General features: G+C 38.1%; 1 protein-coding gene across 2 annotated transcripts in view; it reads right to left on the bottom strand.

Moving 5' to 3' along the window:
• Positions 1 to 12,535, bottom strand: part of USP46 (ubiquitin specific peptidase 46) — a 35,619-nt gene that overhangs the window by 11,850 nt on the left and 11,234 nt on the right. For both annotated transcript variants that reach the window (XM_069790312.1, XM_069790323.1), the window contains 4 exons: positions 10,342 to 10,422; positions 9,339 to 9,552; positions 6,853 to 7,082; positions 3,330 to 3,406 (listed from right to left, as the gene is read on the bottom strand). In XM_069790312.1, the coding sequence (XP_069646413.1) occupies positions 3,330 to 3,406; positions 6,853 to 7,082; positions 9,339 to 9,552; positions 10,342 to 10,422 (602 nt within the window). The remainder of the gene's footprint in view (positions 1 to 3,329; positions 3,407 to 6,852; positions 7,083 to 9,338; positions 9,553 to 10,341; positions 10,423 to 12,535) is intronic.

Below are 12,535 nucleotides of genomic sequence, written 5' to 3'. Positions count from 1 at the left end.
AACTCTTTCCTTGGGGGGAAGGAGGTATGCAGGTGAGAATTAGATGCTTTTGCTGCTCTTTACAGCTGCAACTTCAGTAGCTGTTTCATCAATTGAGAATTTTCAGCATGGCACTTCTAATATATGTTGAACAGTTAAAAACAACAGATGGTTGACTGGAGTTCATGCAAAGTCTGCATGTACAAGAGCTATAGGCTTGAGGAACTTTCCTCTATACCTGCAGAGCTAGTTTCAAGGCATTTCTAACTCTTTCCTATTCCATTAACAGGCCAATCTGCATTCTGTTTATATGGTATTTTAACAGGAGAAAGGAATTTTTAAATAAACCCACTCAAGATATACCAATTTATCATTGACCTCATGTGCTTCCACACTCCATCTCTCTACAGCCTCTATGCTACAGTGTGGAAGATGCTTTCTATTGTTTATATGTATAAATAAGACAAATTTTCTGTTTTAAGAGATGAGACAATTCTCAGTGGAATAAAAAAGCACAGGCAGACTAGTTAAAAGGCAGGATCAAATGGACTGGTAAACTTTGCAGCTCCTAGTGGAAATAAAAATAATGGAGATGTACTATATTTGTTATTAGACTTCTACTGCTTCAGGCCTGATTGTCTACCTTGTGGAGTTAGACTATGCCAAAGGCTTGTATTCTTTGGACCTCTTAATTACACAAGAAGCTTTTCAATCTGAAAGCTACAGAAATAGCTAAAAAGAACATTCATCTGCAGTGGCAAAGAAATTCATTCTACTTAAATGTTATCTTGCACAGTTTTTCTTTAATTTATCTTTTCAATGCAGTAGCACTTAAAGTTGTAAAGACACAGCAAAGCAGTTTTTAAAAAAAAGGAAGCAGTAAAGGTTCCAGAAAGAGTAATAACTTGGCCGTTCCTATTAACAGAAACCACAAAAGCACTTACACTTCATTTAATGCATAATACCATAGAGCAATGAGAGGAAATCCATATTCTAACTGAATATATGTTTTCTAAACAGAGGTAGACATGCTGCTAGTGTGAAAGACAATCAGAACAGATGATAGGTGATGACTCTCTTCCTGTTTAATCTGCAAATAGCAACCTACACCTCCCAACCCAAGAAAAGAAAAAATGGGATTTTGCTTCCCTTTCTTGCCAAAAGGAACTATGAGTGGACTTCAAAAGGCATGTCATGCTGTTGGAGTAAAGGCAGATACTATACTGGGATATATAAACAAACTTTTAGGGCATCCATTCTTCTCAGGATTGTGTAGATCTCTGCTGGAATGTTGTGCCTAATTTTAGGCAACTGCACTTCAAGAAAGAAAGAAGTTTAACTGGAGAGAGGGTCAAAGAGTAATGAACATGAGCAGAGATCTAGTGGTGAAGATAGCCTGTGAAGGAAATGTTGAATGATCTTAGGCTGTTTAACTTAAAAATACAGTGATGACATTCTTCCTGTATGTAAAAGGTTGCTGCTAAGATGAAGGGGAGCAACCCCTGGTTTATGTCCAGAGTACACAGGGCAAGCAGTAGCGGACTTGAACTGAAACAAGGACGGTTCATGTTACACAATGGGAAAAACTTTTTAGTAGTAAGAACGGGAAGGACTGGGATAGGCAATCGAGCTACTACTGCTAAAAGATCTTTTGGAACAGGTTGGACAAGCATCCTCTCTGAGGTGGAGCTAGCAGTTAGCCTCTTGGGGTCTCTTCCAACTCCACCACTCACCTGTTGATTGCAGTAGTGCAGATGCAGTTATTCCACATCGTAAGCTACAGCCGCTGGCTGTTCAGTAGTAGAAATACTATTGGTACTGCTACTGAAGTACTCTGTGCCTTTGCATAAAACAGCCTTTCCAAACAAAACATTTCCAGGAAGATTAACAACTAAGAAATTAAATAAAAAATTGGAGAAAGCTGAAGGACAGGTGGTAAGTTAATGTACAGCAGCAGTTTCTAGCAAGTTCACCAGACTAAGCTGGAAGAAAAAGTCAGTGCTCAGTCTCCAGTAACTGTATATCATAGAATCAAATAACAACTCAGGTTAGAAAGGACCTCGGAAGATGCACACTTCAGCCTCCTTGCATGTCAGTGGGATTTCAAATTGACTTTGAACACCGTAAGGAAAGGTAGGTAATGCTGACAAAAACGAGTTCAAAGTAGTGGCTACAGTGAAGAACATAAAGTGTGCAAACAAAAACCTGGAGTACCAATACTGATTCAATTATTCATGACCATGGAAAGACAAAGAGAAAATAGGTGAAAAAAAGATAATAATGCACTCCTTTTCAAAGTCACTCTTCAGGTTGCTCACTTTTAAAATGAGGCTAGTTACTGCAGTGTGGACTACTTGAGGGCTAAGGACTGCTACAGTATCCTACAGGAGACTGAACAGAAGTTGAGAAGGAAAAAACTTACTCCATCTAGCACTTCAAAATGTAACACAAGTTACCTATTACAGTTGTGGTATCCACAGAGAAATCACTGCTTTCTGACTCAGGAAATGGTTAGTACCTCATATGCTTTCTCTTTCTCTAACTCTCAGCTTGGGGGTGAGATGCCAGACAACCCTTCCTAGGCATTCCAGAATAACTGTTAAATGCAATTTCAAACTTGGCAGCAATTTTGGAGCTTGAAAGAGTAATTTGACCAACTGATAATCATGACTTTAGAGCAGCAACATATTGTCTTAAATCTAGGTATCGGGTTATTGTTTCAATTCCAAAACTCCAGATATTTTAAATCTCTCAGAATAATCATCCATGCAAGTCTGAAAATTATTTTGATCTCTGAAGTATTTGTTTAATAGTTAAAAGTGTACTAGAAGCAGAACTGAAACTTAGAATAAAAGACTTATCCCCATAATTTTAGGATGAGACACAGAATAGGAAACTTACATGCAGAAAAGCAGACTTTTGAAATCTTTTGCCCTCTAGGGACTCTAGTACTCATTCTGCAAAGCACATGCTTAACTTTTATTATGCACATAAGTCCTAATCAACAAAGCACTTAAGTAGAAGCTTGAAGATAAGCACACTTAAATCCATTTGAAGCCAGTTACTATTCTGCAGCAATTCTTCCAGATGACAAGGCAATCAATTATTTTCCCCGAGAGATGATTTTTTTTCCCATTCAAACACATACATTGAAAGACAAAGTGAGTAAAACAAAATACATTAATGTATATTTTGTCATTAGAGGAAGCACCCAGTTTACAGTCTTTTTCTTCTGCTTAGGAAAAGCTCAAAACCCAATGCTATTCTACTTCTCTTCTCTGTATCTACCAGACTTGGAAAATTTAGCAAAGTCAGACAGAACTATCTGCCAAAGAGATGCATTTGTTTACCTTAGACAGTGTGTAATTGATGTGTTCTGCTCCACATCAACAGAAAGGTCAAGAAAATCTTCATCTTTGCTACTAACCTGTTGCAAAAAAATATACATGTGAAACAGAGACTTAGTAACTAACGCCATAATTCTAAATGCTGTTTATATCTATGTGCAAATGCTAAAGATAGAGAAATTTCTGCAGAAATAAATTACACAAAAATAATTAATTTTAATGTTTTAAAATTTTTTTTCTAGTTCAGCGTGACTATATTTATTAGTAACTCTACCAATCCAGCTTTCATATAATTTAACTTCTGTCTGTTCCACTTATCCAAGCCCACCAACCAGTAGACCATAGTCTACTGTTCATTAAAGGGGGGCCATCATCCCCTATATAAGCTGTGACTGGTGCATTACATATGTCCCCTTGTTACACAACACAGCCTAGTTTATTATTTCACTGGAATTTTATTTACTATTTGTATAATATATTACACTAAATAATCACAGTTTGTGCCCTATATTTTTATTTAATTCTACTACTAAAGATGCAATGAAGATATTTTCCAAGTTGTATTTTCTCTCCAGTGAGCATTCAAAAGACTGGCTTTATATTTCTGGCTGACACAGCTGCATTTCCCCATTGAATATTGTTCCTCGTCAATAATTTTGATTAAAAAAATCAAAGATTAAAGGTAAAAATGGCAAAGTGATAATATTTTGCAAAATCATTTTGATTTTGCCAATTTTTTTTAGACAGGAGAAAAATTCTAATAAAGAGTTTTTATTTTAAAAAAGTAACCCCAAATATTTTCAGAATGACAGATCTTGATTATTGCTTTGAAAATGATTTTTCACTTAGTGTTTAATCTTGAAGATGAAATAATGTTAAAAAAAAAAAAATCATCCAGACAGATAATTGTTGTAATACTTCAACTGAGTCAAAAAGACTGCAGAATTACTTACTGTACATGAATTTAGTCATATTCATAACAACCAATTCTGTTTATAAAATGCTGCATGAACACTCCATATTTTGCCTTCTATGACTGCATTTCCTTAGAATAACTAAATCAGATGATTGGATAGTGAAGTTCAAATCAAGAACTTCAGTAGAGGGGTTGAATCCATTGTTCTGACACAAGTCCCTCATGCTCAGATTTCTGCAATTCTATGGATGTGGAAGTTACATACTACTTTCAGCTCATCTTTGCGTTATGTCAGGGGTCCTATAAACATGGTGAATGCAGCCCCTATCAGTTCTGAATCCAGAGGAACACCTTTAACAGGATGAATTTGGATATTATCAAAGTTGTACAGAGGCATAATGCACACCCAATTAAAATGAACAGCAGTTCTTCAAACAAAAATCCTCCCTGAGACCTGATTTGACCCACAGGGGACAAGAAACCACAAAACTGGCAGCAATCAACTGCAGTATAAACATACAGCTAGAATTCGAAAGACAGAGCAACGAAGCTTCAGAGAACATTGTGTCTCTATGGCTGGAACTAGAGTTCTGTCAGACACATTGCATATCAAGAAAGAGGTTAAATACTTGGAAAAGTTTTTGGCAAGTATAGTGTTTCATCTGAATACCACAAAGAAGCTAGGAATTTTGTTATTGATTTCAGCACATCAAATATTTACTGAAAGGGGAAGATGAGCTAGTTGGGGCTAGAATAACACAGACCAAAACTAAAGGTAGCTGGAAAACCAGATTCAAATTGCATTCTTTGTGAGAATAAGAACTGCTGGAATCTGAATGATTCTTCATGCACTACATATGAATATTTTAGCAAAGGAACATCTTTTAATCCATTTTACAATTTCCCAAAGATTTCGAGATACAATAATACAAGAAAAACAAACTGGAAAAGTATCCTGAGTAGTATACAGTGTTTTTGCATTCACAGGAAGCTACAGACAAGCCTTTCTACAGCAGCAATACCTAGCATGGACTTTTTCCATAAAGCTCGGTCTCATTGAATTACAAATAGGGTGTTGTGCAGTTTTGCTGTTACTCAAGGACACATCCTGACTTCAGTACAGTTTATCTCAGTAAACACTGGATATTAATTTATAATTAGGCCACAACCCTTTGAAGAAGCTTGTCAGATAAAAAATAATTCTAAATTCTACCCTTTCACTTATTTTAACTTGCTATTATTACTTGGGTTTTTATAATTGAAATAGATTAAAGAATTAATTTTCAATATCTCGCTCTGGTTTTCACTTATACAAGCTTGTTCCAAACTTGGTACAACCCCTTTTTTCAGGTTCACTATCACTGTATCTCTTTTTTCCCCTCTGTCTGACCCAAATCCCTGGAGAATTCATATTTTCTTCGAGTATAGAGCTATTCTTTATGATGATCAATATCAGAATATGTTCTTTTACACATCTGGTAGGACCCGGGTAGGGTTTATCTCACCTAACTTCAGCTGTCTAAAGTTAGATATTTAACCTCAGCTTGCTGTCTGAAGATACCTTCTCTGGGCACCTTCTCCAGGCACTTTAATGCAGATAATCTATAAAGTTGCATTTTCTTTAAAGGAAGTCCTTGGTAGCAGTGTTGCTGTGAGATAAAAACACATTATTCTTAGGCCAGATCAGTTTGCTGGCCCAGTTCACAGCATTGCTGCACCAACAATTGCAAAAGCTCAGTAACACTGTAGAGCCAGGACAAGATGTATCGAGCAGAATACCTGATACTGCTGAAAACTTTCAGTTTCATGAAACAGCCTAGAGACAGATGGAGACAGCTTCCTGCAGGAGCTCCTTTGCAATCTCCATCATCTACAGAAGGAGCTGAGAAAACTAGTTCATCCTTGACAGCTACCTTTTACAAAGCAAAGGTTAGGTGACGTTAATTCCAACCTTTTTGGAAAGTCAGGGTCACTGCTCTCCCCAAAACACATTTTTTTCTTGTCTGTGTTACTCTTTCACATAGCAACCTCACAGAGAGAAACTTTTTTATTATTTCTTTTCCCTTAAAGTAGGAGCATGTGATTGAAAACCACAGAAATCAATAGGAGACTTGCAAGCAGGTTTCCTAACTGAGACTCATTTTTACTCATACTTCAAATATGAGACTTCAAACTGACAGCATCCTCTAGAAAATATTAGGGAGATAAAAGAAAACATATGGTTTGTTAATAACAAACCCTCTGTATGCCAGTCACATTCTTAGGATTGAATTAACACAAATTCATCTTAACATTTTACTTATTCATGGAATGATGATGTGAATATCTTCTTCCAAAGTTACAGTAATAAGGAAGGGTATTCATTAACTAGCAAGGATTTTAACTGTAGGGATATGTATTAGGACAGCAAGACTTGGCATAGGTTAGCCAAGTAATGCTTAGAAAAATAAATTTTTAGAAAAGAATATACTCACTTCAAGAAGTAAAGTCTACAGGAATATCCACAATTCTCAGATGTCTGAAAAGATTCATATATTTATATATATAAAATATATCTATCTATTAAAGAGCAACAACCAAAAACCCCCAAAAATCTATCCCAATGCTTACGGTTTCACAGTTCAAACATCTAGTTTCGTTAGTCAGTGTTCCCTGAAAAATCTCATGCACCCAGGTGAGTTCTTGCTTATTGTTCTCTTCAGCTTCATTCATGTTGCCATTTTTCAGTTTCCCATTTTGCTTTTCCTGTTTCTTCTCCTCCTGCAAAATGTCTGCGATGGTGTTGAGCAGGTAATTTAAAAACTCATGTGCATCCTGCTGCATGTAGTTGTCAAAGAGATCTGTGAAGAAGAGAGTTGAGATTTCTAAAGCTGAGTATATCCTTTCCTTCAAGAAAGCAAACTAAATTCATTATTTCTTTCCAAATACATGTACTGGCCCTTGCTCAGCAAAGTTATTTAAAATCATGCCAAAGAAGAGCAGTTTTGCAGTCACACTGGCTTCCATGAAGCATCTTTGGTGGAAGGCTTCATCTCACCTAACTTTAGGTGCCTGAAAGGTTATGCTCTTCTTTGGAGTTGGTTGTGTAGGCTCCCATCACAGTCAATGAAAAAAGCAAGAGGGTGACTCATCCCAAATTAATTCCTTAGACTAGATGTCTAACTTTAGGCACCACTGACTCCCACCCATATATTCCAAGTCCCTCAGACACTTACGAACATCACAGAGTTTGGACAGTAAGACACATGGCTGGGGAAACTGAAGACATTGGATGCTGACACACACTAGTGTACTGTGTCCGGCTGCGATGGAGTTACCTTTCCTCACAGCAGCCCATACAGTGCTGTGCTTTGTACGTGTGGCTAGAACAGTGTTGATAGCGCACCAGTGTTTCGGCTATTGCTGAGCAGCGCTCACATAGCATCAAGGCTGTCTCTCCAGCCCACTCGCCCCCAGCTCCTGCCAAAGGCTGGTAGGCTGGGGGTGGGCAAGAAGTTGGGAGGGAACATAGCTGGAACAACTGACCCAAACTGACCAAAGGGATATTTCATGCCATGTGACTTCGTTTCTAGCAATAAAAGCTAAGAGAAAAGGGCGGGGTGGGGGGCGCATTCATTATTACGACATTTGTCTTCAGAAGCAACTCCTACGCATACCAAGGCCCTGCTTCCCAGGGAGTGGGTGGAAATTGCCTGCTGATGAGAGGTAGAGAATAAATCTCCTTTGGTTTTGCTTTGCTTCCGCATGTGGCCTTTGCTTTTTTTTTTTTTGTTACACCGCCTTTATATCAACGCACAAGTTTTTTTCATCTTATTTTCCCCCGCTGTCCTGCTGAGGAGGGGAGTAAGAGCCAGGCTTGGTGGGCACCTGGCAGCCAGCCAAGGTTAACCCACTACAAATAGTAATAATAACACCATCTAACAAAGCTCATTTTTCACACACAAGTCTGATGAGCAGAGACTTGTCCTCTTCAATGAGAAATGCTTGCAGGAGGAGGGGAGAATATCTCAGTGGTGATTTAGTACAGACTTCTCCAGTGAAGGCTTAATTTGCCCACTGTGTTGAAGAAAAAAGAATCTGTGTTCCCAAGAAATGTGTATTTTTATCCCCCTTCTCCTGAAAAAGCTCACGTGGATTTCCTCAGAAAATATTGTGCAGATCATTCAGCTTTGCAGTGTCTAGCCTGGACACATAAGCAGGTTAACACACACTGAATCTGGCCCTAATTTAAAAAAGCTGAAAACATAAGATCCAGTCCCTAAAAGTGATCCCCAACAGTGTGGGGGCATTTATCACTAAATGACTCAGAGCTAACTTTGCCACACTTTCAAAAGCCTGCTCTGGAATGAACAGTCTGCCTATTTATATGCTGTCACCAGGAAGCAATTTCTTCCAGGTGTTTGATTTGTACTTGGTCTCTTCATTCAAAGCTCCCCTGTTTCTAAGCATACCACCCACATTGATACGAATCCAGGCCAAAATGGAGCTGTGTGGCAGGCTTCCTTATTTCAAGATGTTCCTCATATCCCTTAGACAGAACTACTGCAAGATTAGGCATATGCTGTTGCCAACCTAATGCTCAAAAAGGGCCTGATGCTTCACAAAGACTTCTAAGAAAAAGAGCAGCAGTCGATGTGTAGTCCACTCAACACTCCCACATACATACAGTTACTTATCCTCCAGTGTTTTGGACTAGTGGTGCCTGTAGCACTCCTAGGTCACACAGTTTCTATACAGCCAACTGCTCTCAATGTTTCTCTCTGCCATACTCTCCAAAAAAAAATTTAAAAATTACAGCAGAGTGTCAACCTATTCCCAGCCCTAGCTCACTGTACAGTGCGGTCTGTCCCACCATACTGTGACAACATCATTAATTCATGCACCTCTCGGAAATTATGAAACCTGGTATGGTTATTTCAAGTGTAATATCACGTACACAGATACTGAAATATTAATATCTAAACCCCCAAAAGTACTAAAAGCAATTTACAAATCTAACCTGAACATCTGATTAATATGACCACATTGCCCAATATTTATTTATACTTTCCTGATCAATGTATAAATGTCTAAGAGGATTCCAGTTTTACACTTACCGTTCTCTTTTCGTAACCTTGATATGAACTTCTTTGGTGGAATAACTCCAACTTTCTTCTTCTGAGTAGCAATACTATGGAAAAGATCTGCTAGGCAAGTCAAGAGATTTTCCTTCTTTTTCTGTTGGGCCTTGTATGATAATACATTTTCCCGAAATGGCCGGCAAAAATACAATGCCTGCAGCACGGAGTTACAGTAGCAGGTGTTCCCAAACTGCCATGTAAAATTAAAAACAGTCTTAATCCCTGTGCATCACAATAAAACTAGTTGCTTCATTCAACTTCTGGCTTCTGTGCCCCTGTCACATACCAGCCATTTTGCCATGCAGCTGCTGTAGGAATATATTTCCACACCCACCCCGACACTTCACAGAAAAAAACTATGGTGTTCTAAATTAACTAGCATACAAAGTAAAAGTTTCCACATGCAAGAGATATATTTATTGTAGTGGATCTCCTTAAGCTTGTTTCCATATATTTATATACTCTTGCTGGGCTCTATCCTACTGCTCAGTAGCAGAATGACTAATGTTTTCAACGGAAAGAGTTACTCTATCTGTTTTATTTATATGGGAATAAACAAGTGATTAAACACCCTTCTCACTCATTCTCTCCTTAGTCAGATAAAAAAGCTCCTCCTAAGAGAGTCCCCAATGCAGACTGCTGTACCTAAGCTTGTACATACTTCCATCACTTTTCCCCTCATGTTTCATAGCTAAAATAGACTTTTAACGTTATTGAGCTGCAGGTTCTAATCCCTGGAAACATCCATAGAACAGTAAACTGTTTTCTCTGGGGGTGTATGAAGCTATCTTCAAACAACTGATACAATTTTGCAATCCACTTTGCCTAAAATTGGAACATGAGTGGCACTTTTTCAAAAAAAGGCAATCCTACCTTAGAACAGGATTGGGGGAGGAAAAAAAAAAAAAAGAAACCAAAGCTCAAGTAACTTCAAAGCCATAGTTCTGTTTATGGTTTGCCTACTGAAAATGGTACTTACATTGACCAAGCCAAAGTAGTGTTCATTGATTGGAAACTGCTCTGGGCCAATGTCTTTTTCCAGAGCAGAGGCATTGGTGCCCTATAAAAAAAGAGAGAAGAAATTATTTAGAATATTAAGATTCTAAAAGACGTTATGGACAGCATCAAGACAGAAACTTATTTTTTCCTTTCAGCTACAATTAACCAAGCTAACTCTGCCTTACTGATGGGCCAGTATGAGTCATACGAGCCAATAAAAATATTTGTGGTTCTAGGTAGTGGAGCTGGCCTGACCTAGACACTGTAGTAATGGCTGAATAGAAGTGAACAGGCCACAACAACAGTGGTTCTCCCCACACCCACCTCCTCCTTGTTTTTACTGTGTACGTGAACAGCTGGGTCCCATTACCCTCTTCCCTCATAAAGATACTTTTTGATCTTAAGCAAAACCCTTAAAGTTATCTTGGATAAACCAGTTCCTAGATGTATGGTAGGTTTTCTAAGCATTACTGAAACTCCTCTGAATTCCTTCTAATTCATCAACAGCCTTTAACAATACTTGGGGTCCAGGCTGGCACCCAGTTCTAGTAACAACATCACAAATGTTAAAAGCAAGTGTAATATATCTGCTATTTTGTCTTATCTAACATCAAAGGGTGCATAAGCCCAAGCACTGTTACATCTCTTAGTCACTGCCTCAGTGTGGCAAGTTATGTTCAGCTGTATCTTCACTCCAACAGCAAAGTTGCTTCCACAACTATTGGTTGGTGAAGTACAACCACTAATTTTATATGTTACCTGTAGTTTTGATATATTAAAATGCCCATTTTTGAACAAGCTTAGATTACCATGCAAGCAAGCAAGCTAGATTGCTGGCAAAGTAAATGTAATCACTCCTATTCACTCTATAAGCATATAGATCCCTGTAGGACCTCACAAAATGGGTGTATTTGGACAAGTACTCCCTACATACATTTATTCAAGACCTATCAGTTAGCCAATTTTTAATCTGCATGATAAGTGCTTAACCGACATCATACATTTATTTCCTTACTGAGCATGCTCTGCAGTGTGAAGCAGTAATATATTATGCCTTAGAATTTCCATCACACAAGAACAGAACAGTTGGTTGACTTTCATAAAACCATGTAAAATGCCCCTGCAAACATGCCAACATGTAAAACATCTGAAAATTGCTGAAATTTCCTATGTTCCTGAGTTCGTTCGATATATCATTTGTTCAGAGACGTCATCAGCTAAAATTTTCAAAGTTACTGGTAATCAGATTCAGTAATTCTGGTGTCCCTCCCCCATCCTCTCCCCAAAGCCTGATTTGTGTTTTCTTACTGCACCTGCCATCACCACTACTTGCTATACTAGATTATTATTTCATGTTAACTCATCAAAAAAAGATTATTTTAGTCAACAGAATCAGTGGTGTGAAACTCAGCACAGGTGCTCTTTGAGAATTTGCAAGCCTTGAAAGTAAAACAGCTCCTTCAAGTTGGCAGCTTCCAGAAAAGCTCCAAAGATTTTGTATTTCACATCCCCTTATCAGACCTCTTTCCAGTCTCTCCCTTTCTCACATATACACATAGCTCATTGCTCAGACCAAGTGTATGTGATTTCCCAGGCATTCCCTTTGAGACTGAAGTACTTTACCTGCACAAGGCTCCATGCAAAGCTTAAGGGGTATGTTATATGTCCTCACCAGGCTCTGCCAAGCCTCAGCGAGAAACTTGGAAACAGGAAGGATCTATACAAAGTGATTATTGGCTACCTTTCAACAGAGATGACAATGTGATAATTATGTATGTTCCATATGAAGATTAGTTTCTTTGCTTGGAAAGTCAGCCTTGCCAAAGAAGCACAGATTCAGCAAAAGCATCGGACTTCCTGAGAGAGAGGAAACTGATAGACTTTTGCTTATCTGATATTAACAGTGAAGCAAACAGCCACTGTTACCCTCAAAACCTTGTCTGATAAAAGAAAAACATGACTACAAAAGATTAATGCAGCTTCTGAAGAAACCATCTTCATATTAATACTCATTCTACAGCATTCAGATCAAAGCAAAGGTTTTCTTTGATTACACTTTTAGTGTTCAAATCAAGTTCCCTAACATAAGAATGAAATGAGTGGTTTTCCAGTTTTGCAGGAAGTATTTTCCACACTGTAAAAAATTCTCCCTCTAGAATTCATGGAAAATAACA

This window comes from Haliaeetus albicilla, chromosome 1 (assembly GCF_947461875.1).
Source record: "Haliaeetus albicilla chromosome 1, bHalAlb1.1, whole genome shotgun sequence".
NCBI classification, from domain to species: domain Eukaryota; kingdom Metazoa; phylum Chordata; class Aves; order Accipitriformes; family Accipitridae; genus Haliaeetus; species Haliaeetus albicilla.
Note: the sequence above shows the minus strand (reverse complement) of the source record. Positions and strands in the feature narration are given on the sequence as shown.